The 27,202-nt window shown below is 34.4% G+C and overlaps 1 protein-coding gene across 3 annotated transcripts; it reads right to left on the reverse strand.

The window, feature by feature from the left end:
* Positions 1–1,702: 1,702 nt before the first annotated feature.
* On the reverse strand, positions 1,703–26,553 carry LOC127865667 (nicolin-1-like). 3 transcript variants are annotated; one of them, XM_052405585.1, is made up of 9 exons: positions 26,339–26,553; positions 22,849–22,908; positions 18,318–18,399; positions 16,268–16,371; positions 15,612–15,722; positions 15,026–15,097; positions 11,132–11,188; positions 2,446–2,550; positions 1,703–2,052 (listed from the first exon to the last, which is right to left on the reverse strand). In XM_052405585.1, exons 1-9 carry the CDS (start codon positions 26,465–26,467, stop codon positions 2,011–2,013), a joined length of 762 nt encoding a protein of 253 aa, XP_052261545.1. In that variant the 5' UTR covers positions 26,468–26,553; the 3' UTR covers positions 1,703–2,010. The 3 variants fall into 3 exon arrangements, with proteins under 3 accessions (XP_052261545.1, XP_052261547.1, XP_052261546.1); XM_052405587.1 differs by lacking the exon at positions 22,849–22,908 and having other exon boundaries at positions 26,339–26,550; XM_052405586.1 differs by lacking the exon at positions 11,132–11,188 and having other exon boundaries at positions 26,339–26,550.
* Positions 26,554–27,202: the final 649 nt, after the last annotated feature.

Consider the following 27,202-nt stretch of genomic DNA (forward strand, 5'->3'; position numbering starts at 1 on the left):
GCTTACAGGGATAGTGCTCAAACCGGCGCTTGAACCCGAACGCACAATAGTTTGAGTATAAGGGTACAAACAGTGATAAAACAGTAAAGTTGAAACGCTCTATCTGATTGGTTAAACTATGTTGTGGTCCAAACTTAGTAAGTTGTTTCCACGACTAATTAAGTTGTGGTCTCAGCTTAGTAACTTGCGGCCAGAAGTTATTAAGTTGAAGGAACAACTTATTTTGTTGAGACCTCAACTTAATAAGTTGAAGGAACAAGCATATGAGTTGTGGCCACGAGTTACTAAGTTAAGGCCTCAACATTTTATATTATTTTGATCTCTTTTTGCGTTCATCAATGCTATAAAATGTACATCATTAAATTATTCTATCAGCAAAAGTTTGCGTTTCGTCAATTAACTGTAAAAAGACATGGCTATATGGATACTTTTATGTATTAATTAATGCGCAAAATGCCGAAGTTGCATTTTTTGAGCAGCTTTGTCATTTTGACTTCAACCAATTGCAGTTCGTCATTACATCACATGACTTTTTTGTTTTTGAGCTGTTGCGATTGGTTAACTAATTCGTTATTTTGGGGGTATATGAGCATTGATTTCCCACTTTGCATAGTATCAAAATCGCGAAATGCCAAAAAATGTAGGTTCGGCATTTTTAATTGTGACCATAGAGAAAACTGCCCCACCCTCTGGCGGCCATGTTTTTCCACTGATCTGGACCATTTACGAACTCATCCGTCATATCCAGAAAACACATGTTGTGACCAAATTTCATGATGTTTGGACCAAAAATGTGACTTCTAGAGAGTTCACATGTTTTCACTATATACATATAGAGAAAACTGCCCGCCCCCTGGTGGCCATGTTTTTCACCGATCTGGACCATTTTCGAACTCGTCCGAGATATCAATGAAACCAATGTTTTGACCAAGTTTCATGATGATTGGGCAAAAATTGTGACTTCTAGAGTGTTCACAATGTTTCTCCATAGCTATATAAGGAATACTGCCCCGCCCCCTGGCGGCCATGTTTTTTCACCGATCTGAACCATTTTCGAACTTGTCCGAGATATCAATGAAACCAATGTTTTATCCAAGTTTCATGATGACTGGGCAAAAATTGTGACTTCTAGAGTGTTCACAAGGTTTCTCCATAGCCATTTAAGGAATACTGCCCCGCCCCCTGGCGGCCATGTTTTTCAACGGACCTGAACCACTTTTGAACTCAACCAACATATCATTTAGACAAACATTTTGACAATGTTACATGAAGATTGGGCATCAAATGTGACTTCTACAGTGTTCACAAGGTTTTTCTTTTTTTTGACCTAGTGACCTAGTTTTTGACCCAGCGTGACCCAGTTTCGAACTCAGTCGAGGTATCAATGGGACACATGTTCTGACCAAGTTTCATATAGATCAGACAATAAATGTGGCCTCTGGAGTGTTCACAAGGCAAAGGTTGACGACGGACGACGGACAAAAGGTGATCACAAAAGCTCACCATGAGCACGTTGTGCTCAGGTGAGCTAAAAACTGTTTTAGTCATTATGTACAGTGCATGATTTTTTAGAGTTAAATAGAATACGATATCAAGGAACAAAATGCACTTATAAAACTGGTCGTCTTGTATGTTCTTCACAATTTACTACTCAGGCTGAACAGATATTTGTTAGCCAACAAAAATCCAGGCCCAAAACTACTGAATCTTTAAGTGTTTTAATTTTAGCCGATTGTACATGTATTTTGATAAGGATTTTATTAAATACTTTTATACAAAATAATGTCAAGTTTCCAAGGCTTGCAATTTTCACAGTCTCAGGACCAAAACAAATGTCTTATGTAAATATTGAGTGCATTATCTTTAAAGTATTAACAACATGGCCATATCTTAAGTAAATTAAGTCACCCAATGAATTTCTCCTATATCACTGTCACTGAACTGTGTTTTTGTCCTCCAAAGGACAGACAGTTTCTATAGAGATGAATCGTGTCTTCAGTTGCACTGATGCTAGGTGTACGACAGCAGATTAATTTCATAGGAGCCATCCACCTGTTTGAACAAAAATCTGTCTGGTCACTTTCATACAAATGAAGTAATTTACATTTTTTTAACCATTAAATGTCATGCTCTCATATGTAAATGATTTTGCAGTATTCAAGATTAATGCAGGCCATACATTGAGCAAGTGCTAACTTATTTATTGAAATGGTGTTCAAATGGTGTGCACGCTAATCAGGGACAACACTTTCTGATTAAACTAGATATTCGCTGAAAAGGGACTTCCTTTAAACCAAAAATACCATTAAAGCGAAAAATGCATGTGCGTAAAGTGTTGTCCCTGATAAGTCTGTGCGGACTGAACAGGCTAATCTGGGACATCACTTTACGCACATGCATTTTGCCCAATTTTCACTGAACAAGACACATATCAGGACCACTGACCTCGTATCGCCCAAGTGCTCTGTTGGTCTGCTGTGCTGACACTTCCTCCGACAGGGCCCACAACTGTTGTAAGGTGGAAGACAGGGACTCCAAATTAGCCACACCCTGGAGAGGTTACACAAAACCATGTTAAGTGAACGCAAGTAGTAACATCAAACTTCAATGAATTGATTATCTATCTCTATATATATATATATATATATATATATATATATATATATATATATATATATATATATATATATATATGCCAACACTAGCAGCAAAGTTGTGTACTTGACATTAGATCTCTTCATCTGAAAATCATCACGGGTCATCCTTTGAAAAGACAAAACAGCCTACTAATTGTTATGATCCAAATAAATAAAAATATAATGTAAATACCACTTCCATAATAAAAGGCTTCGTGACATTGACCTTTGACCTGATGACATCCATCTGTATTTGTGTCTTGTTTTCTGGCAAAATAACCATTTCCCCAATGTGTATAATAATGGGTCAAAATATTGTGCCAAAACAAATTTCTAGTTACAAACCCTTGAGGCCATGACTTTTGACCTGTTAGCATTAAAATCATAAGGCATCATTATTTCCTCCCAAGAAACTGGCATGCCAGTTTAAATGGTCATATGAGTCAAAGAGGACACCAGATCAAAGGTCAAGGTTACATGAGTTGATATGTTTTTAATTGTATTAAAAGAATGCAATGTCATAACATGTAACCTTGACCTTTGATCTGGTGTCCTCAAATCAAATACATCTATTGCTTTCAAGTATTCACTATTCACTACTGACATTATCAAAGGTAAAAGCATTCTAGAACAATATGAAAATATTTGTTTATTGTTTCAAGACCTTTTGACCTTGTCACTCTCAAATCTTTTATTATGTTGACATATTACATGTACATACTTTACCTTGCTATATAGATTAAAGACTTGTTATTATTTTGTTATACAGTAAAAAGAAATAAAGAAATATTGTAAATAAAATAATAAGTAAAAGAATAATGTTATATACCGGTAAACAAAATGACCATGATCTTGTTTCAAGACTGCAGCAGGTAATTGACTTGCAGACTTTGTAACTTTGAAAAACAATTTACTAAATATAATAAAGCCTTGAAATGTTTTACATTATTGACATAAATACCCTGAATGAGAAACATGAAAATAAGTACTGGGTAGAGTAGTGGTTAAAAACATATCATTATGTTCACAAAATATTTCAATTAACCTTACAGTTATCAAATAAAGTGCACATGTAAATGACAATATCATTTTAGTTATTTTGATCTTATATTTTATCAGGTTATATATTGTTAATTCACATATTGCAAAACATGTTAAGTTAATAAGTTTATATTTAAACAATACATAATAATAAAACACTGTTAATCCTACTAACCAGATTATTCATCCCCAATAAATGCTGAATCATGTTTCGTTTGCTTCAACAAAATACACTATTTAATGTAATAAGATACTTTCTTTCAACATTGCAACCATTTCAGTTGTATACTTATACTTACACAACCCTTTTTCCTATGATAAAGTTGTTAATTAGATGTGAAAAGAAATTGGACAAAATCAAATACTGAACATTGTAAAAATAAATAAATAACCAACAAATAAAATTATAAAATTATTTTGGTAAAATCTGAGTCTGTGAAGGTTAATGCTAGTTCTAAAACTATATATACAGACTGTGGAACAACAAGGGCAGTAATGCCCATTATTATTAAAATAATAAAAGCTTTGTTAAAGAATTCATGCATAAATCATGGTATTAATGTCTTCTTTCTGATATTAAATGGACTTGTTCACATATTTGTGATATATTTGTTTGCAAGAAAAAATGGAAAGTTGTCAATTTGTCAGTCTGTATTCAAGTCTCTTTAAACGGTAATTCTTATATGATCATATAGAAAAATAAGTGAAGGAGTAACAACAGTACCCATAAATGTTCAAACAATGAGACATAAATTGCTATAGAATATCAAGAAATGGTGCTTATATAAATCATCAATAAAATGTGTGCATTAAAACTAAGTTGAAAATCATTCAACTTTGTTTTTACTTTATAATAAAGCTTTCCCAACAAGGCCCAAAAAGATATACAAAGTTCCTGAAATCTTACCAGCTCCCATTCAGCCTGGAAGAGTTAATGTAAAAATCAAACATTTAAATCAATATGACTTCCTGTGTCAAGTAAACAATGTTTTAAGGCATAACTATAATTGCCAAAAATTTATGGAACATTTTTATTGAAAATTACAAAATAGTCAGGCTACCAATATGATATGGAAACAACTGCTCGAAAAAAAAACTTGCATTTGAGTGATGAATACAATTCATATTTCCTGGCAGAATACAATTGTTTATATATAATACAGTAAAAAGTTATCTTCTAGATCTATACTTGAACTAAGAATTAAAGTGAAAAAGCCATCACATGTATTTGCCAGTACATAATATTATGTCAACTGCAATAATTAGTTGAAGCTTATCCATAACAAAACCAGCATTAATAATAGAATATTTGTTTTTATTTATCTTTTTATGGTATTACTGTATATTTCTTTCCGATTTGAAGATACATATACCTTGTTCTTTTATTATCTTTGTTTTATGTTACAACAACAAAATCATGTATGCATACTATACACAAAATTGAATTTATATTAGTTTTTCTCTAAATCACTGGATTCGACATTGATGTCGAACAACACTTAGATTTTTCACTGAATGGCTCATTTATAAACACTTAATTCTGACAGCGTGCAGTTTTCCAACACTGATAAACAATTCCTTAGGTGACATGCATATTTGTGAATTTATATCACATATTTGTTTTTCTTAACGTAATCATGGAAAATATAACTTTACATTATATTAAAGTTTAAGTTAATTTGTCTGATTTTCAAGTTATATTTTCATTTTCATCAACATGTAGTTAAAATTGAATGGGTTGTCCTGAGTAACTATTGAACATCTTGTTAGATATGACTTTTTGGCTAAATGCTAAGTAATTTTGAAGAGGACTATTAGCTTTCAGATTTTCAGAAACTTTTATTATACTCAATGATCAGTAGAGGATACAATTGGTGCATGATTCAGATTCTCTTCTTTTAACCATTTGCATGCTGGGAAATTTGTCGTCTGCTAAAATTTCGTCTGCTGAAATTCTAAAATTAGCATTTTCTTGATTTTTGTCAAAGAATACTATCAGAATAGCAAACAGTTTGGATCCTGATGAGAGGCCACGTTTTGTGGCGTCTCATCTGGATCCAAACTGTTTGCAAAGGCCTTTCAAATTCGGTTCCAGCACTGACAGAGTTAAGATTGAACAACATCTGCAGTTGCTTGTTTGAATCCTTTACCACGTAGATACATATTTTGATGCATTTGTAGTCCCTTGGAAAGTAATATTTAATTAAATACCTTTCTTTAGTTACTAGATTCAAGTTTTAAAGGCTTAATTCCAACCCTCAGATACTGATAAGCAGCAAACAGCATAAAACCTGAACAGACTGAGAGTTACTTGCAGGCTGTTCTGGTTTTATGCTGTTTGCACATAGCCATTTTCACTTTGCCTCTGAGTGGGAAAGGGTTAATAAGTCATATGAGAATCTTATTATTATTCAGTTTGGCTTCAACCTCATCAAACCGTTGTTAACCCATTTGCGCCTAGTTGACTCTTCCATCCTTCTAAATTGGATCAATTTATATACAAAATTAGGAATGTCTAGTATATTTATTTCTATATTTAGAATATTTCTTACAGAAATTCTTTAAAGCAAACAGCGCAGACCCTGATATACATGCGGCGTCTCATCTGGGTCTACTGCTGTTTGCCAAGGCCTTTTTTCTAGACGCTAGGCATAAATGGGTTAAACAATGAGACACTATGATCATATCCATGCACAATATTGTATTGCCTTTAATTCCAAGTACTTGTTTGCAGTGATGGAAACATCAACCTAATATTTCTACTACAACAATTTAAATCTTAATTACATAAGGTTCAAAGCTTAATTGTTCTTTCCACCAACAATGAAATTTACATGAACTATGAAATCACTGTATAATAAATCATCTGATTAATTAAATAGTTTCAAATGCTTACACAAAAGAGCATGGGATCAAACTTGGTGATCAACAATTGTACAATACAGGAATAGAAATCTATTTACAATACCTATTGGGACTTATTTTATTCCTCGCAACAACTAGGAAGTTATATAAGGTATTTGTATTATATTCATTGTTAAAAACATATTTCCGAAGTGCATGATCAGTGTTCAAGCTGCTGTGTACCATTGTTTGTAGAAGTTGACATAAATAAATAGGTTGACATAATAATATGGACCAACATAGACAAATGGTTGAAAGTGTCATAATAACATCACTATTTCATTTTACAGGTTATCATGTGACATAGCTCAGACAATAAATTAATATATCTGATTAAAACTGCCAAATTAATTGAATAACTATCTATCCTGTCACTATTTTAAGCACATTTTTTAAACAATTAATATTTCAATGTAATATCACAACAAATAATGGAAATGTTGTTTGTATGATTTGCACTTTACATATGATTTATGAGCATAACATAATAGGTTTAATAGAATACAAAATAGTAGGCAGGTGTTAGATAAAGATTTACTTTTATATGGCTCATCATAATACATTTCAGATCACTGTCAGCCAATGTGCTCATCAGTTAGTAGGCCTCAGCCAATGTGCTCATCAGTTAGTAGGCCTCAGCCAATGTGCTCATCAGTTAGTAGGCCTCATAGGGAAAACTTGATTTAATATACTTGATAAACACCCACTTAATTTTCTGTTTGAAGCACTTCAAACCAAATGCAAGTTTCATGTGTGCCCTCTCAAATCATGTTGATATTTCTTGGGTGTACTGTGTCATGAGAATAGTTGTTAGCAACCTACCTACCAATACTGAACAACCTAGACCTAAAGCCTTTAGACTGTGTCTTCAAAGTGATGAGGACACAAACATGAGATGTAAAAATGATAATGGAACTATCAAAGAAATTTTTGCCATATATATAACAGAATAAATAATATGTATTCTCAACTACCGGTAAATCTCAATAAAATTGCACACGATTCCCCCATCATTGACCTCAAAACTGGATGTTTTGTTACCTGTCACTTAAACTGTTGCCATAATTATCTTTCAAGCTTTAGGCAATTGCTTAAACCTCTGGAAAAAGTCCTGGGCCAGTATTCACCAAACAATTATTAGACTTAAGTCTAAGAATGAAGAAAATTCTTTAAATTAGAATATTCAAGAATTTCTTTAACTTTGAGTCAAACTCTGCAGTAAACATCTCTATCTATATTATTCTTCATATAGAACATTGTGTTAATGACATAATCACCAGTGGGGTCCTGAATATATTCAAACACTGAACACATATTTCTTGGTTCTAAGTCTATTCTTTATTCTTAAGTCTAAGAATCGGTTGGTGAATACGGGCCCTGGTAATGGGCAACACAACTTGTTCAATATCCAGTATATGATATTATACATAATATGATTAAATAATCTAATAAAATATAATGTCATAAAGTACTGCAAATACCCACAGGTAAAAATTATCTGAGAAATTATATAATGTAATATAATATCCAATCCTTAACCTTAGGACTTCAATTTAAGCTTACAAAAATGTCATATTCAGTATTTTTAATATAAATGTCTCTCCCGCCCCCCCCTCCCCCCGTCCCAAATAGCATACTTTTAAAATCTTACTGACAGGTCAACCACTTTATATGTTTTAACAAGCGAATTAGTTGAAATTATATCCCCTGCAAAATAATTGTTCATGGATGGGTGCAAATCCCTTGATCAACAATATAATAAAACAAAATGAAGTCAATGATATCTTCACATCCATGATGTTTCATGTTGAAATCTTGTATCGTATCTGAGATATAGCCCTGAAATGTTACATCATACAAAATCAACAAACTGCAATAACTCTTATTTAAGAAAGTGTAGGGTTATTGTTCTTGTGCATGGCAATTCTCCTCATTGATATCTATGCATCCATGAAGTAGCATTTTTAAACCTTGTATCGTATCTGAGATGTGGCCCTGAAGTTTTACATCATACAAAGGACCATTACTCTTATTTCAGAAAGTATATAGTTATGGTTCGTATGCATGGCACATTCATTAATTGATATGAATACACCAATGAAGTAACATGCCTGATATCTTGTAAGGTATCTGAGATATGGTCCTGAAAAGTAACATCATACCAAATACAAAAGGCAATAACTCTTTTTTAGGAAAGTGTAGGGTTATGGCTGTTGTGCATAACGCTTCTCCTCATGATATATACATGTATACATGTACACCAGAAAGTTTTATCTTGATATCTTGTATAGTTTGTGAGATATAGACAACAAAAGTTTGTGACAGTTGGACGGACAGACTGACGGACAACGCCAATTCTATATCCCGCCACCTTTGGCAGGTGATAATTACTCACACTGACACATTTGTATAATGATGAGAAAAATATATATTAATATACTAATTTGCCAAACAGAACAGGGTGAACAGAGACTAAATTCATTACACAACTAAATATGCATTATAAATTAATTGGTAGGAGTAAACATACTTGTAGCAAATACTTACTGTATATCAAATAAGGTAACTTTCACTTTCAATCACTATAATATACCATGCTTTGTTTGAGAATGCTATGCCAATTAAACACAACACGATTCAAGCCATTCATGCAAAAATTGTAACCAAATAAGCTATACACACCATAAGTCTTACAAAATCAGGGAAACCAAAATTATACTTTTTTATGTAATCTTCAAAATTAATCTTACCCCAAAGTTTATGTAAACCTGATTTGTATAGTTAAAGACTGAATCAATGAAGCTGTTGTGCTTTCTTATATAACAGAACACACGTTTTTGCTTGACTATTTTAGCCCATTATAAACAATTATCCATCATTGACAAGCTTTATGCTCCAAGCAAAGTTTAGTTGCATTTTTTTTATTATTTAGGTCCACCCATTTATATTCAAGGTATTACATCTTTTGTAAATGAGCCAGTCTCTGTGAATACATGAGCATTAGCCATTCTCCACAAGAGTAGCTCAGGCTTGTCAGGGACGACACTTTCAGCTTATATGGAATTTTTCTAAGAAAGTCAATCTTCTTAAAAAAACAACACCAGTTTAGACAGGAAGTGTCGTCCGAGATTTGTTAATTCAACTTGTACATTAAACATGGTTATGAATGGGAACTCATGTAATAATTGATTTGTTATACATGCAAATTGTTTCTTTTTTAAATATGAATGATTACAATGCAAGTGCAAAAAGCAGAATTGTAAGAATGCCTAAATGTGAAATCAGCACATTAGTTGCAGCATGCATAAATGAAAGAACTAGTAAGTAAATTATGCAAGCAACTTTGTAACCTCAAATTGCGATTTAGAACTTGACACAAAACAATACTTTCAACATAAAACTAATATGATCTTCTTACAAAATACTAATTTTCTAAGTGTATGATGATAATCCAATGAAATTTCACATACATGTATCCATAAACCAAAATGGCCTTATAAATGCAGTTATGTAAAGATTTGACCTCTCCCAAAGCTAAACAAAGGAAATAGAACATGGTTTTGAAGTCAATACCAAATAAGACAAATGTTGTGATCAGCGCAATAAGTCTGTATATCATGAAACAACTTTAGTCGCACTTAGCAGCTTAATTGTTAATTCTTACTTTATCTGTTCGATACACATCACATCATGATATAATGCCATGGAAGAAATTCACATGTGTGTCAAGTCTTAATTAATTACTTAATGTTGTATAATACGCTACATGATACAAATCATATTAACATAAAAATGAGTGCTTATACAAAACATACAAACATGAACATGAGTGAAGATGCAAAACATATAAACATTAATATGAGTGAGGATGCAAAACATACAATCATAAATATGTGTGAGGATGCAAAACATACAAACATGAAAATATGAGTGAGGATGCAAAACATACAAACATGAATACGAGTTAGGACACAAAACATACAAACATGAATAAGAGTTAGGATGCAAAACATACACAAATTAATATGAGTGAGGATGCAAAACATACAAACATTAATATGAGTGAGAATGCAAAACATACAAACAAGAATATATGTGAGGACGCAAAACATACAAACATGAAAATATGAGTGAGGATGCAAAACATACAAACATGAAAATGAGTGAGAACACAAAAAAGAGTGCGAATAAAAAAAAACATTAACATAAATATTAGTGAGAATTCATACATGAGTTAGGGTACAAAATGCATTAACATAAATATGAATGGGGATGCTAACAATATTACATAAACATGCGTGATGATGCAGAAATATTAACATAAATATGAGTGAGGATACTAACAATAATAACATAAATATGCTGTGGTGATACAGACATATTAACAAAAATATATGAGTGAGGATGCAAAAATTTTAACATAAATATGAGCAAGGATGCAAACAAATATTAACATAAATATGAGTGCTAATGACTTCTACCACCAAATTAGTAGGCCATCTTACCAATGTGTAAGCCGCAAAAACAACGATGTAAGTGTTATGCCTTACCATGCCATCCATGTCTTTTTTCACTACAGTGGGGGGAAACCACTCTCCCTCAACAGGCTGATGTCGTAGTGAAATGGATTAGTGAAAGTGTGAAAAGAAATGTCTAAATCATGCTATAACAAGAGCACCACATAACAGGTGCTACGCTCGGATGCGAAAGCTTGTCAGATTTTTTTTTTTTTTTTTTGGGAGATCACAGTGATCTTGACTTTTGACCTAGTGACCCAAAATGGGTGTGGCGTGTAGAATTCATCAAGGTGCATCTACATATGAAGTTTTTTCAAAGTTGTAGGTGGAAGCACTTTGATTTTAGAGGCAATGTTAAGGTTTTTGTTAAAGTTTTATATTAGAAGTCACAGTGACCTTGACCTTTGACCTAGTGACCCAAAAATGGCTGTGGCATGTAGAACTCATCAAGGTGCAACTACATATGAAGTTTCAAAGTTGTAGGTGGAAGCACTTTGATTTTAGAGCCTATGTTAAAGTTTTATATTAGAGGTCACAGTGACCTTGACCTTTGACCTTGTAGCCCAAAAATGGGTGTGGCATGTAGAACTCATCAAGGTGCATCTACATATGAAGTTTCAAAGTTGTAGATGGAAGCACTTTGATTTTAGAGCCAATGTTGAGGTTTTTGCATGACGCCTACGGTGGTCGGCAGACGAGCTGGCTATGACAATAGCTCGGGTTTTCTCCAAAAACAGCCTCGCTAAAAATGATATTCTAAAAAAATTAGACCGAATTTAAAATGATGAAACAAATCTTGAACCTATATTCTAAGTCAAAATGCACTCACGATGAATAAACAAGAGCACAGCATAACGGGTGCCACGCTCGGCTGCGGGTGCAGTTTTTAATAGATGAAAGCTTGTCAGATATTTTTATTGATTTTTTTTAGAGGTCACAGTGGCATTGACCTTTGACCCAGTGACTCAAAAATGGGTTTGGCATGTAAGATCTCATCAAGATGCAGCTACATATTAAGTTTCAAAGTTGTCGGTTGAAGCACTTTGATTTTACAGACAATGTTCAAAACCTTGACAAAATGTTAAGGTTTTAGCACGACGCGGATGGCGGACACGACGACAGACATGACGACAGAAACGACGAGCTGGCTATGACAATACCTTGGGTTTTCTCCGAAAACAACCGAGCTAAAAATCCATTTTTAAAGTTACTTCTAAAGCGTTACATTCCAAAGTTTTTCCGCACAAATCAGAATATTCTTGGCAATTTTGGGACATTTTACCTCATAGTGAGAAACCTTAAAACATTTTTTACTTCAGTCTGTAATCAATGCTCAATACAAAAAACTCTATTTTTATTTTTAATTTAATTGTGTCAAATATTTACTATAAATGTGTTTTAGAATTAACTCAACACAGATATTGGCCATTTTGCAGGCGTATGCAGCAAAGTGAACTATGTGGGAATTGTTCCCATTTTCTGTTTAGTTTTAGATGTGATGTAACTGACATCCAATTGGGCCTTAGACATCCCTTTTGAAGATGTGTGTACACATAACCTGATGAGTTCTTATCATGCACAGGTCGTCCCCCTGGCAACAAGGAGGTAACTGGTATGATCCCTATTCTGAGGGCTTTTAGATTTGCCCAAAAGACCCAATGAACAAATTCTACACAGAAAGCATACTTAAGAAGCCTTTGGTCTTCATGATCAAACTAAAATAAATAGGCTTAACTTAAGTAAGTTATTTTAAATTTAAGTTGATTGCAAAATTTATAAACATTTTTTTTTAATAGGATTAAGTGAAAGTAAATTTCTATGAATGATAAGAACCCATTTATATATATTTAAATAACACATTTGTCTGTATTAAAATTACTTGTTTATCTAAGCCACCATTGGAATATATCAAGGGATATAAATAAACTTAGGGCGATTAAACACAGACACAGTTCGCTTATTTCAAAAGCCATATAACAATGCCTATATCTTTGTTGGTAGCGCATGTCAACAGCATCTCATAGCCATAATGAATATTGATGAATAAAAATGTTCTATTGAGGCCATATACTTTGTCTAAATATCTAAATCCATTACAATTACATTACCAAACTACTCAGTTCAATAGAAGATCTATGTATTAGACTAAGCACACCACATATAAAAGTGCCTGATTCCAATGTATAACTAGAAATGGCGTGGCAGAGGCCGACGCGTATCCCCACGCCGCATGTTTGACCCAGGGGCGCCCCAGGGTTGGTAATGGGGCCATGCATAGTTGAGATTGACTGTATTGTCATAAGAGAAGTTCAGTATCAATTAGAAGTGAATCGGTGTTGAAATAAAGAAGTTATAGTAAAAGGCAATTTTGGGTACCGGTAGGTGTGGCCTATGTGGGCGGGGCGCCCCAGGATTGGTAATGGGGCCATGCATAGTTGAGATTGAATGTATTGTCATAAGAGAAGTTCAGTATCAATTAGAAGTGAATCGGTGTAGAAATGAAATTTTTTAGTAAAAGGCCATTTTGGGTGGGTGTGACCTCTGGGACGGGGCGCCCCAGGGTTGGTAATGGGGCCATGCATAGTTGAGATTGACCGTATTGTCATAAGAGAAGTTCAGTATCAATTAGAAGTGAATCGGTGTTGAAATAAAGAAGTTATAGTAAAAGGCAATTTTGGGTAGGTGTGGCCTATGTGGGCGGGGCGCCCCAGGGTTTGTAATGGGGCCATGCATAGTTGAGATTGACTGTATTGTCATAAGAGAATTTCAGTATCAATAAGAAGTGAATCGGTGTAGAAATGAAGAAATTATAGTAAAAGGCAATTTTGGGTGGGTGTGGCCTATGTGGGCGGGGCGCCCCAGGGTTTGTAATGGGGCCATGCATAGTTGAGATTGACCGTATTGTCATAAGAGAAGTTCAGTATCAATTAGAAGTGAATCGGTGTAGAAATGAAGAAATTATAGTAAAAGGCAATTTTGGGTGGGTGTGGCCTATTTGGGCAAGCGCCCCAGGGTTGGTAATGGGGCCATGCATAGTTGAGATTGACCGTATTGTCATAAGAGAAGTTCAGTATCAATTTGAAGTGAATCGGTGTAGAAATGAAGAAATTATAGTAAAAGGCATTTTGGGTGGGTGTGGCCTATGTGGGCAAGCGCCCCAGGGTTGGTAATGGGGCCATGCATAGTTGAGATTGACCATATTGTCATAAGAGAGGTTCAGTATAAATTTGACGTGAATCGGTGCAGAAATGAAGAAATTATAGTAAAAGGCAATTTTGGGTGGGTGTGGTCTATGTGGGCGGGGCGCCCCAGGGTTGGTAATGGGGCCATGCATAGTTGAGATTGACCGTATTGTCATAAGAGATGTTCAGTATCAATTTGACGTAATCGGTGTAAAAATGAAGAAGTTATTGTAAAATAACATAAAAAAATGAGTGAAAATCTCTGACCCGGCCCCACCCCAACCCCCTTAACTTTTGATCAAAATTCCAAATAGTGCAGGGTCGCACATATACTCATAGCTACCATGTGTGTAAGTTTCAAGGTTCTAGTGCGTATAGCGTAGGAGAAGATAGTAGCAAGGACTGACGGACAGACAGACAGACGGCGGAGATAACCACAACATCACCACACTTTTCAAAAAGCGTGGGGATAAAAATGCTTAAAAAAAGAGCATTAATAATTTCAAAATAAATACAATAAGAATAAAAAGTCCATTATTTGTAATTAAAAGTGAACATTAATTAGTTACTTTCACATATAAAGCATGTTAACTTTGCTAAAAAATTTCCTTAAATTATATTGTAAAAGTCTTAACAACAATGCAAACCCATGATTCTTAGTCATGTATGAAGTCGAAAAGACAAGACAATCGAATGTACTTTGGATAATCATACTTATATCATTAAACTGAAAGTTGAGTCTCACCTCTATTTTTTTCCTGTTTGACTTGTCTGGAGTGTCTGTTAGCCAGGACGGCAAGGGGTTCGGTTTAATCGACTGAAAAGTCGCAGATTACGCAATCAGTGAAAAACATTGTTTATTGTTATGCTTTCCAGTGGTAATGCTCTTTTTATGGTGACATTAAAGTGATTTAAAAATTGCAAGTTCTCTGTGTAAAAGAATTAAATAAAAAAAGTTAACATTATCTATGATTCTTCAAGTTCCACTATAACAACTTGTTCCAGCTACCCAATATTATGATGACTCTCAACAATTTCCAACTAAACATTTGCGAAAAAACATCAGTTTTTTGAAGTCATGATATTGTTATTCCATCCATTTAAAGCCTTTAAAAATGTACACAAACAGTGATAAAACATTAAATTAATGTTTTGGAATATATTAACCTTTTATGCAGATGTGATGATAGAAAGTAAACATTTTTACTGCAAATTGACAGTTTTAGCTACTTAATTGAATCCATGAAAATAATGTATTAGCCTTTTAAACTACTTCTCTGAGACCAAAATTAAACTGATATGCCTGTACATATCTACAGGAACGTACTTACATCAGATGATCTGAACACTTTCAAGTCTTCAATTTTAAACTCTTTCCAGACCGGCGATGGTTGTTGTAGTATGATGCGTAAGGCGGATACGTTCACCAAGTCAAACTGCATCTATAATATTTCACGAATAATACTGAAAACTGTGTTTGATATTGTTGATTTTAATTTTCCACAAAGCAAAATAGTCTTTATTTATACCGAAGTTATTTTGGGTCTTTATAATGGGAGGTTCCAATGATTTTTAGTATTCCTACATAATTGTCAACATGAATTTATTATAAACTTTGTCTGATGAGTGACTAATTATACAGTTGATTAAAATGCACACATGTTTTGTAAATGAAAAATTATATATATTATATAAAATTATCTTCCAAATTCTGATAAGACTGATCTTAACCCTTTCAGTGCTGGAACCGAATTTTTAAAGCCTTTGCAAACAGTTTGGATCCAGACATAACGTGGCGTCTCATCAGGATCCAAACTGTTTGCTATTCTGATAGCATTCTTTGAAAAAATCGAAGAAAATGCTAATTTTAGAAATTTAGCAGAAGACATTTTAGCAGACGACAAATTTCCCAGCATGCAAAGAGTTAAATGAGCAAAGCTGCATGGGATATTTATCAGAGAATATACGGCAATCACCCATCACCAACCTGTTTCCGTGAGAGAACAAAGTAATCCTGTGACCCGGCCTCTACATTAGGGTTAGGCATCAGTCGGAACCTCCGTACACAGGTACGCCACTTCACTTCACTACCTGCATCAGTTAATACAGTAATAAAACAAGAGCTGTCAGACGACAGCGCGGTCGACTATTCGAGTGCTTGACAGTATAACATAAGCCATCATGGGGAAATTGTTCATATTCAATAATTTATTAGACGATCTTTCAAAAATAAAAAAAGGAAAAAATAAATATTTTTTTGGGGGGTGGGGGGGGGGGGGGGGGGGTAGGGGGTGAGAGGGGGTATAATGTGGGGTGGGGTAATTTATTAGATGATGTTTAAAAAAAAAATGGGGGGGGGTGGGGGGAAGGGGGGGGGGGTGAGAGGGGGGGTATAATCAGGGGTGTGGTAATTTATTAGATGATGTTTAAAAAAATGGGGGAGCTGGGGGGGGGGGGGGTAGGGGGATGGGGGTGAGAGGGGGGTATAATGTGGGGTGTGGTTATTTATTAGATGATGTTTTTTAAAAAATTGGGTGGGTAGGGGGGTGGGGGGTAGGGGGGTGGGGGTTAGAGGGTGTATTATGTGGGGTGTGGTAATTAATTAGATGTTTAAAAAAAAATTAGGGGGGTAAGGTTGGGGGGGGGAGGGATTCTGGTCGGGGCGTAGGGTATTGTTTGGGTGGAATCCATTGTGGTATTCAGGTAAGTGTTGTTTGTCAAAGTAATAATAAAATGTGATCATAAAAAATAAAGAAGTTATGGCAATTTAAGCAAAATGTTCAATTATCTAAATGTAAAAGGGGCCATAATTATGTCAAAATGCTTGATACAGGGGTCTGCTCTTGTTTATAGGTTGGGGTCATGTTGGTAAACAAGTATGCAACATATAAAAGCAATATGTCAAAGGATATAGGAAATATTTGGGGTAGTACGCAAACTTTAACATAGATTTATCAAAAATATGCATATTCTAAGTATAAAAGGGGCAATAGTTATTACAAAATGCTTGATAGAGTTGTCTGCTCTTGTTTATAGGTTGGGGTGATGTTGGTTAACAAGTATGCAAAATATAAAAGCAATATGTCAAGGGACAATGAAAATAAATGGGGAAGTACGAAAACTTTAACATTTGCTGCATATTCTAAGTGGAAAAGGGGCCATAATAATGACAAAATGCTTGATAGAGTTGTCTGCTCTTGTTTATAGGTTGGGGTCATGTTGGTAAACAAATATGCAAAATATGAAAGCAATATGTCAAGGGACAATGAACATAATTGGGGTAGTACGAAAACTTTAACATTTGCACGCTAACGCAGACGCTAACGGTAACGCAGACGGTCACGCCGAGGCAGGGGTGAGTAGGATAGCTCCACTAAGTCTATATATATTTCATATATAATGGTCGAGCTAATGATATTCAAATTATTAGCAACATAATTTTTTGGTGCACAATTATTATTTGTTAACCCCAAATATTGAAATAATTGGTTGTAGATAATGTATTTTACTCATAAATGGAGCTTGTTTCATCATATTTTGTTACCAGACTTTTTTAATATTAGAGTTTCAGCTTTGAAAGAATTCATTATTCAAGCCATTTCTTATAGATCTTAAACTAAATAATACTATTATTTGAATAATGCACATAGGCAGTCAATAAAAATAATCTGCTGTAATGGACATGAGCAGTGTGGCCAACTAAATCCTAATTCGTACATAATTTGCCAACAAAACCATGACAAGCGTGAACTCTATAAGCATAATTATAAGGTAGAATTGTTTCAGATATTTGTACTGGGTATTGTTCATGCATGTGTTTCCGGAGTCTAAAAATTTCATTACAGTCCATGTATTGAGATACATTTTGATCAATAAAATTTGATTCCATTAGACTTATACATGAATTGTTACAGTATTTCAATTAAAAATTCAATAAAATTAAGTGCAAGGTAAATGTTGGCGAGAAATATAATTACTTGAAATGGGATTATTTTTATTTACTACTTTTAGCACTAAACACTTTTAGCTAACCTTACCGTCTTTGCTATCAGGCAGTCTACATTTTGCCTTCACTGTTATATACGCTGTGTAACTGTTCTTGAAATGTATTTCCCCAACCTGAAAACCAAGCAAAATATTCTCAACTAGTTTCCAATTGTGACATTTCCGTTTTGAAGACAAACAAAGACTCAAACAATCTATATGGATAACCTGTTAACTGAGTTACGTAAATCTAAAATATTTAGATAATAATACCTTATTTATAAAGCACACTTTTTATGATGGTCATATCATACATTTAAAACTGTTTAATCTGAGTCATTACCATATATGATCCTTGCTCTGTGAAAACAGATCGTAATGCATGTGCGTAAATTTTTATCCTAGATAAGCCTGTGCAGCCTATACTGATGCAGGCTAAAGTAGGATGACAGTTTACTGAACTACATTTTCCATTTTAATGGTATTTTTTGTTTAAAGAAGTCTCTTCTAATCAAAAATCCAGTTTAGGCCAAAAGTGTCTTCCCTGATTTGCCTTTGTGGACTTCACAGGCTAATCTGAGACTAAATTATATGCACATGCTTTAAGCATCATTTCTTAGAGCAAGGCTCATATATTATTTCACAAAAATATTTACTTTCATTTACAATCCTATCAAAGAAACATGCAGTTACTTTATAGCAAGGTTACAGAGAACTGACTGTTCAAGAGAATATTATACTGATAGTAATATATATATATATATATATATATATATATATATATATATGTTTACCTGCATTCAAGCCTGAGGTATTTCACACCTGGGATACATGAAATATAACCTAATATTTACTGACACCATTTTGAAAATGAAAAAATAACTCTGAAAAAAGTATGTTTACACAGGTTGTATACTGCAGTGGAAAATACCAAATACACACAGGTGAAGCTCAACCATCACAGGAATATGACAAGAATATGCAAATTGGTTTTAAAAATTTTGTGAACATTTATTTAACTAGACAAAAAAGTGTTTTTTTTTCAAATAATAAAAAATACAATTTTAATAAACAACAAATATAACTTTAACAGGTGTTTACTCAGGATTAAATAAAGGACAAAAAAATCAATGTACGCAAAATTGAATAATAAAAAAACAAGAGATGTGTTGTACAGTGTTCGTCTGAAACACAATGCCCCCTATTGCGCCGCTTTGAATTATTTTTTTTACCTTTGACCTTGAAGGATGACTTTGACCTTGAACTTCCACCACTCAAAATGTGCAGCTTCATGAGAACGCCTATTTTGAAAAAAAAATATTTTTATTTTTTTGACCTTTGACCTTGAAGGATGACCTTGACCTTGAACTTCCACCACTCACAATGTGCAGCTTAATGAGAATGCTGCTTTAAAATGTTTAAAAAAAAATACCTTGAAGGATAACCTTGACCTTGAACTTCCACCACTCAAAATGTGCAGCTTCATGAGATGCACATGCATGCCAAATGACAAGTTGCAATCTTCAATATTGAAAAAGTTATAGGCCAATGATAAAGTTTTCGGACGGACAGACGCCATATATTTGACATTTGACCTTGAAGGATGACCTTGACCTTCCACCGCTCAAAATGTTCAGCTCCATGAGATACACATGCATGCCAAATATCAAGTTGCTATCTTAAATAGTGAAAAAGTTATGGCCAATGTTAAAAAATTTGGACGGACGGACAGATTCCATATATTAGACATTTGACCTTGAAGGATGACCTTGACCTTCACCTTTCACCACTCAAAATTTGCAGCTCCATGAAATGCACAGGCATGCCAAATATCAAGTTTCTATCTTCAATAATGCAAAAGTTATGGCCAATGTTAAAGTTTTTTTCTGAACGGATGGACAGACTGACATACACACATACTGACATACACACATACTGACATACTGACTGACAGTTCATCTGCTATATGCCACCCTACCGGGGTCATAAAAAGTTATGGCCAATGTTAAAGTTTTCGGACGGACAGACGCCATATATTTGACATTTGACCTTGAAGGATGACCTTGACCTTTCACCACTCAAAATGTTTAGCTCCATGAGATACACATGCATGCCAAATATCAAGTTGCTATCTTCAATAGTGAAAAATTTATCGCCAATGTTAAAGTTTTTGAACGGATGAACAGACGCCATATATTAGACATTTGACCTTGAAGGATGACCTTGACCATCACCTTTCTCCACTCAAAATGTGCAGCTCCGTGAGATGCACATGCATGCCAAATATCAAGTTTCTATCTTCAACAAGGGCTGTTTGTAAAACATGCATGCCCCCATATGGGCTGTCCGTTGTAGTGGCAGCCATTGTGTGAATACGATTTTTCTCACTGTGACCTTGACCTTTGACCTAGTGACCTGAAAATCAATAAGGGTCATCTGCGAGTCACGATCAATGTACCTTTGAAGTGTCATGATCCTAGGCAAAAGCGTTCTTGAGTTATCATCCGAAAATCATTTTACTATTTTGGGTCACCGTGACCATGACCTTTGACCTTGTGACCTCAAAATCAATAGGGGTCATCTGCAAGTCATGATCAATCTACCTATGAAGTTTCATGATCCTAGGCGTATGCGTTCTCGAGTTATCATCCGAAAACCATTTTACTATTTCAGGTCACCGTGACCTTTGACCTAGTGACCTCAAAATCAATAGGGGTCATCTGCGAGTTATGATCAATCTACCCATGAAGTTTCATGATCCTAGGCGTATGCATTCTTGAGTTATCATCCGGAAACCATTTTACTATTTCGGGTCACCGTGACCTTGACCTTTGACCTAGGTGACCGTCAAAATCAATAGGGGTCATCTGCAAGTCATGATCAATCTACCCATGAAGTTTCATGATCCTAGGCGTATGCGTTCTTGAGTTATCATTCGAAAACCATTTTTACTATTTTGGGTCACCGTGACCTTGACCTTTGACCTAGTGACCTCAAAATCAATAGGGGTCATCTGCGAGTCATGATCAATGTACCTATGAAGTTTCATGATCCTAGGCCCAAGCGTTCTTGAGTTATCGTCTGACAACCACCTGGTGGACGGACCGACAGACCGACGGACTGACAGACCGACAGAACGACATGAGCAAAGCAATATACCCCCTCTTCTTCGAAGGGGGGGCATAATAATGCAAAAGTTATGGCCAACGTTCAAGTTTTTTTCGGATGGACAGACTGACATACACACATACTGACATACACACATACTGACATACACACATACTGACATACACACACTGACATACTGACTGACGGACAGTTCAACTGCTATATGCCATCCTACCGGGGGCATAAAAAAATCCAGCAAGGCAAACTACGTTTTGAGTCAGTGATAAATAAATGTGAATAAATCACAGTGAAGAAACACACTGAAGAATTATAACAGAGTGTGTTAATTCCCATATTTGATTTGTGACCTTAAAATGTGCTCTTGACCTTGGAGCTAAAAGCACAAATTTTACAAGTGAATGCTGTCTCTACAGTCTACACTGTGATAATTTGTAGTCATTTATTTTTCAAATGCCTTATACGGTCAAGAAAGAAGTTACAGTTCAAACACACCTTTATTATCCCCAAATTTAACCATTGACCTCGAAGTATGATCATGACCTTTGATCTAGGATGCAGGTATTGCAAGCCGAGCAGCCATATACCATCTCCATGGGTGGAAAGTAATATTCAAATTGCCTGATGTTTGGTAAAAAATCAATGCCAGAAGAAAGGTTGTTGTTTCAATGCTGCACAGAAAAGTGCATGAACCTTAAAGATACTGGTATTATGGTATTATGTTTTATAGTCATCTTTCATAACTATGATATCCAAATGTTCATTTTTCATTAAATTGGAAGCAAACCTAAATGGAAGGAAAACTTGAAAATGAAAAGAGAATGAAAAAAAATCATTTTGAAAAGACAACAAACTACACTGAAAAATCTTAGAGTAAATAGACTTCATTCATGCAATATACTTTTATAATCTATAATTTTATGTACGTAATATGCTGGCATAATAACAAGAGTAGATGTGTCATTTTGATATATATATATATATATAAACTGTGGTTTTCTTCGGCTGGAAAGCAGGCAATGTTAAAATTTAACTTTGGTAGATTTTAATTTAAATGTACCATAGCTAAAGAAAGAAGAGTAAGTGTTTAGAATAAGTCCATTAATTCCCCATATAGGTAGTATGAGCATTTCAAAAAGCTATGAGCAACCTATATGTGTTGTTTCTTTTACAGTTGAAACCAAGGAGGTCATTTGAACTTCATAATCTTCATTTTGAATTCATTTCTTTACACCATAACTCTGAAATAAACCTAAGTAAAAATTCATACTGGCTAAAGTTACTTTTGCTATATCTAACACAACAAATAACTCATTACTGACACTAATGACTAAGGACTTTCTATGACAAAGTCAGTGTCAACTCGGTGCATGTTTACAACAACTAAACATGTTAAATGCTATTACTGTAAAATGCTAAAGAAAGTGCAGAGGACAACCACTTTTTGCTGTATCTTACCTGCTTCACTTCATCTTCAAGTTTTGGTTTGGATTTTGATTTCAATTGCATCTCTGTTTTCTAGATAAGATCGAAGAACCCATAAACAAAAATCAGTGTTTAACAAACACACACGCCTCCGTGTCCTCCGTATGATGCTTGATTGCCCATTTCTAAGCCAATGTTAAGTTCAAAGTTATGATTAGGTGATATGGAGAGAGAATGTTTGTAAGTTAAACAAATGAAAAAAAATATCAAAATATTGTAGCATTTTGGCAAGAAGTATTGGAGCTAGACAAAATGATAAAATCTACATAACCTTTTTCACAGTTAGGATGGTTGTAATTATTCAAAGTCTGAATTAGGCCATGACAAAGGTAAAAGTGTAGTTGGATAGTGGAAATAGAATGGTCATAAGCTACAAATATGCAAGTCGGAGCAGGCGATGTTGGTACTAGAGGAAATGGATTCACCTAAACCTGTCACGAAGAGATGGATTGAACTCTTGAGTTACCCAAGAACTAGCCCTTTTGAATTTATGTCCAATGCACCTGTCTTGCAAAGACAGAAGAGCAGATGGACAATTACATCTGAGGTCTGGTATAATTGATGATACTGTGCTTTCCTGGTTGCAATCTGTTACTGTGTTTGTAATTATTTTATTTTTTGTTTTGTGGCACTGATGAATTTTGATTAAAGTGTGTGAGAGTGAATGGACCACTTGCTGCAAATTGACAATTAAGATAACATGTGTCAGTGTCAAACAAATACATACCGGTAGCCCAAAATCCTAAAATTTTCAGCCGGGCTACTAAGCGCAAACGAACAGGCTACAGTAAATCTCTCTGGCAGCCTGTTTGAAAAATTCCCTTTAACCAATGACCCAGAGAGTATGACAATTTATAATATTCTGACTGATAAATTATCAGAACAGTGATCAGTAATTTACGGTTATCTTGCTTTCAGATGTCGGTAAATGTTTATCAAGGCATACTTTTTATTGGTCTACCATTTATATGATGTATGATGATTAGTAAGTTTTCAAAACATGCAAATATGTCAATCCATAATTTCGATGACTTTGTTTCAAATTTTTTAACACCTATTTAGAGACAACCTCTTTGATGTCAGGAACATAATTCTGTGTGCAGAAAGTAACACAGAAAGTGCAGTTTATGCAATTTATTTGGTGTATATATTGTTTTTCGAAGATAATTTTTCACTAATGTTCAGGCCATGTTTTTTTAAAATAAATGTTGGCATTTGCATCCCTTGTATATTTTTATTTGTATGTATAAAGATTATTTTTTAAAGGTCCCCGAGTCGGTGTGAATCTAGTTGCAATAATTCAACTCTCAGCTTTATAACCCAATGGTTAGCTGATAGTTGCAATGCACCGGCTCTTGCCCATGGGTGCAAAATTCAATCAACAATGCAATGGTTAAAGAACACTGAAACTGCAAGATCTTGTCAACGTTTACCTGTCTAAACCACAAACTCATACGAATGGTACCATTAAAACAATAAATAATTGCTTTTTATTTACTTAGTTTTGCTTTCGTACGCTGTATCAGCCATATTGGAAAATTGACCCAATATTGGTTAGGTCGCAGTACACCAATATTTTGCACGTAGGGTTATGTGTTGGAGCCTCAGACCTGTTTACCATACCGATGGCTTCTCAGTAGTATGGAGGGCATCTCTCAGTAGTTTTGGGCTGTTGTCAGTAGTTTTAAACTTTTCAATCATTTTGAGCATTAAAACACTATGACTGGGTCACATATCAGTTTAAGGGTACATAAAGCATTAGATGAATCTAGTTGCTAATAATTAAATCTGTTAAGTGATTGTTTTGCTTTGATTTGTTACAGCCTGTGCCATTTGGTTTGGAAAAATTAGCGCAATAAACCACGAAATTGGAAAAAAATAGCGCGATAAACCATGAAATTGGGAGACATTCAGCATTATACATATAATTATAAGTAACAGAATTAAAATTGTTTTTAAGTGCATGTTTGACAGCATTTTATATTATAAAGTGCTGCTTCAATGTTTCCTTACAATGAAGACAATATTTAGTTAATATCCATCCACATGCATATTAAACTTGCAATAATCTATAGATTCCTAAATGCACCATTTGATCATAAGCTCTTTAAGAATAGCTATTAATTTAATTCAGTATTTTTTTAAATTAAATATCATAAGGGGAAAACATTACAAACAAATATTGACAAACATCCTTTAGTGTTCTTGTTGTGTTAATGATATATTAAATGGAGTTAAAATAATATATTTTATTTGTTTACCCAAAGACCTATAGAATCTATAGGTCTTTGGTATACCTTTCAATATTTTGCACTTGACAACCTCAGTTCAATGCTATTTACATCAAACTGTACAGCGTTACAAATATAATAAAGCAGAATACGCATATGAATCTGATTATACACAGATCAACTAACATATAAATCAAATCATTTTTGTCTCTTTCCATTTTCGAACGATACTCATCTTATTATAATAAATGCTTTAACTTTGTGAGTAGACAATTTTCCAACACTCGTTTCCGTGACGCACATTCACTGTGCAGATTTCTGATAAATATTTTTTTCAAATCTCAAACGTAGTATGTTGCGTTAATTGACACATGCATTACATTATTCCCTAATGACCATATGATATCCGTTGTAAATTTGAATGGTATTTATTATTTTCGCTGTTAATCGCAATTTCTTGTCTGCTTGCCGCCATCTTGGACGTGTGTTAAAACAGGCGTGCTCAATCCTGATACAACGACTATCGTCGGTATTCTCCGCAATAGAGAGAGAGATGTGTATACTGGATAGCAACGTAAAAAATCGTATATATTCGGCTAAATTTGCGAACCAATACGCAAGTCAGTTGTCGTTTGGTGACGACTCGACAAGCTTGATCAGCACTCGTTCCCCAGGAGGCTTGAATTTCAACATTTTTTTATAACGCAAGCGCCAAAATGATTATGATTGATACATTACCCGTTAAGACCGAAAAAATAAGCGAAAGTACGATTAAAAACTGAAATTTGACTGTTTTGATCGATGGATCCGTAGTTTTTCAGTACAAATCCGTAGTGCGTAGTTTAGCCAAATAATCCGTAGTAACTACTGCGAATCCGTAGAAGTAAACAGGTCTGGAGCCTACAAAGTCGATATCGATGTGTTATTCGATACAGAATTCACTGTTTCAAATTTAAACATAAAACATGTCAGTGAGGAAAGTGTGTTGAAACATCGTCGTGTTTTTATAGGGTGCATACAAAGGATAACATCAGTAGGTTGCCATTCAGGTAAATTTATCATGTTTATGAAGTCTATTCATTATTTTCCTAAATTTGTCTCGAACGACGTCTGTTTAGTGAAGCGCACAGATTCTCTGCGCTGAACAGCACCCATGTTTATGAAAGGGTGCATATGGCACTCCGTTTATATGGACTAGTGTGAATCATGATATTGACAATTCTATTTCGTACCTCTGGATTTATAACATTCGACAGGGAAATATCAATCATTCGGCACCCAGAATGGAATTCAGATTTAAGGTCAGACAGTGTTATCAAAACCGGAGTTTTTATCGTACAGTGCAGTGGTCTCTCTGTCATTTTCGTACGATTAAAACGAAAATACTAGGAATATGTTGTCAATGAAGCTTTTGGTGGCCTTGAACTGAATTAGAAAAGTCCAAAGACAAATTAACACAAAGGAACTATCATAATCTAGGGTTGCAAACAACTAATTGTTAGCCGAATATTATTATATACATTTAAAGACACCAGTAACAACGTTAATACATACGCGTGAATATTTGTGATGTCCAGTTTAATTATTTGGATTTATTGGTATAAAGATCGGTTTTTGCGCATCCTGGGAATTTTATTTTCTCTTAATCAGCGAGAGCAATGGGCTTGTAAGGGGTGCACGTAATAAGTGACTGGTGCAAACGTAAATTTTAAATGCGATATAGAGAAAGCCATGACTGTGTAACTAACACGGTCACTTTTTGTCAAATCTCTTGAGATTTTATTTCAATTTGATTTGGGCGAATGTTTTATTATTTCATACTACTATATGTATTTAAACAATTGACATGATATTACCACACCATTCCGTTGGCTATGATTTCACTGGCCTAATCAACATTGAACTAAGTGAAGTTATAGGGATATATGTGTCTTCTGTGTGCCTTATTGACTAATAAATATACTTGACTATGAAAATCGTACTCTTCAATATCTTTTAACCAACTGGTTGATCCAAACATTATCTTCAAAAGTAATAATCCGAGTAAAAATAAAAATAATAAAACGTCGTCAGACGAGGGCCATAATTATTACATA

The sequence above is a fragment of the Dreissena polymorpha genome, chromosome 2 (assembly GCF_020536995.1).
Source record: "Dreissena polymorpha isolate Duluth1 chromosome 2, UMN_Dpol_1.0, whole genome shotgun sequence".
Classification (NCBI taxonomy): domain Eukaryota; kingdom Metazoa; phylum Mollusca; class Bivalvia; order Myida; family Dreissenidae; genus Dreissena; species Dreissena polymorpha.

Excerpts from the sequence above, each read along its gene's own strand:
- LOC127865667 (XM_052405585.1), bottom strand. The coding sequence starts at position 26,467 with ATGACAGAGAGACCACTGCACTGTACGATAAAAACTCCGGTTTTGATA. Across the intron at positions 22,909-26,338 it reads CGAATGTTATAAATCCAGAG|AAAACAGAGATGCAATTGAA; the intron begins GTACGAAATAGA and ends GATCTTATCTAG. Across the intron at positions 15,723-16,267 it reads TTGTTCTCTCACGGAAACAG|ATGCAGTTTGACTTGGTGAA; the intron begins GTTGGTGATGGG and ends GAAATATTATAG.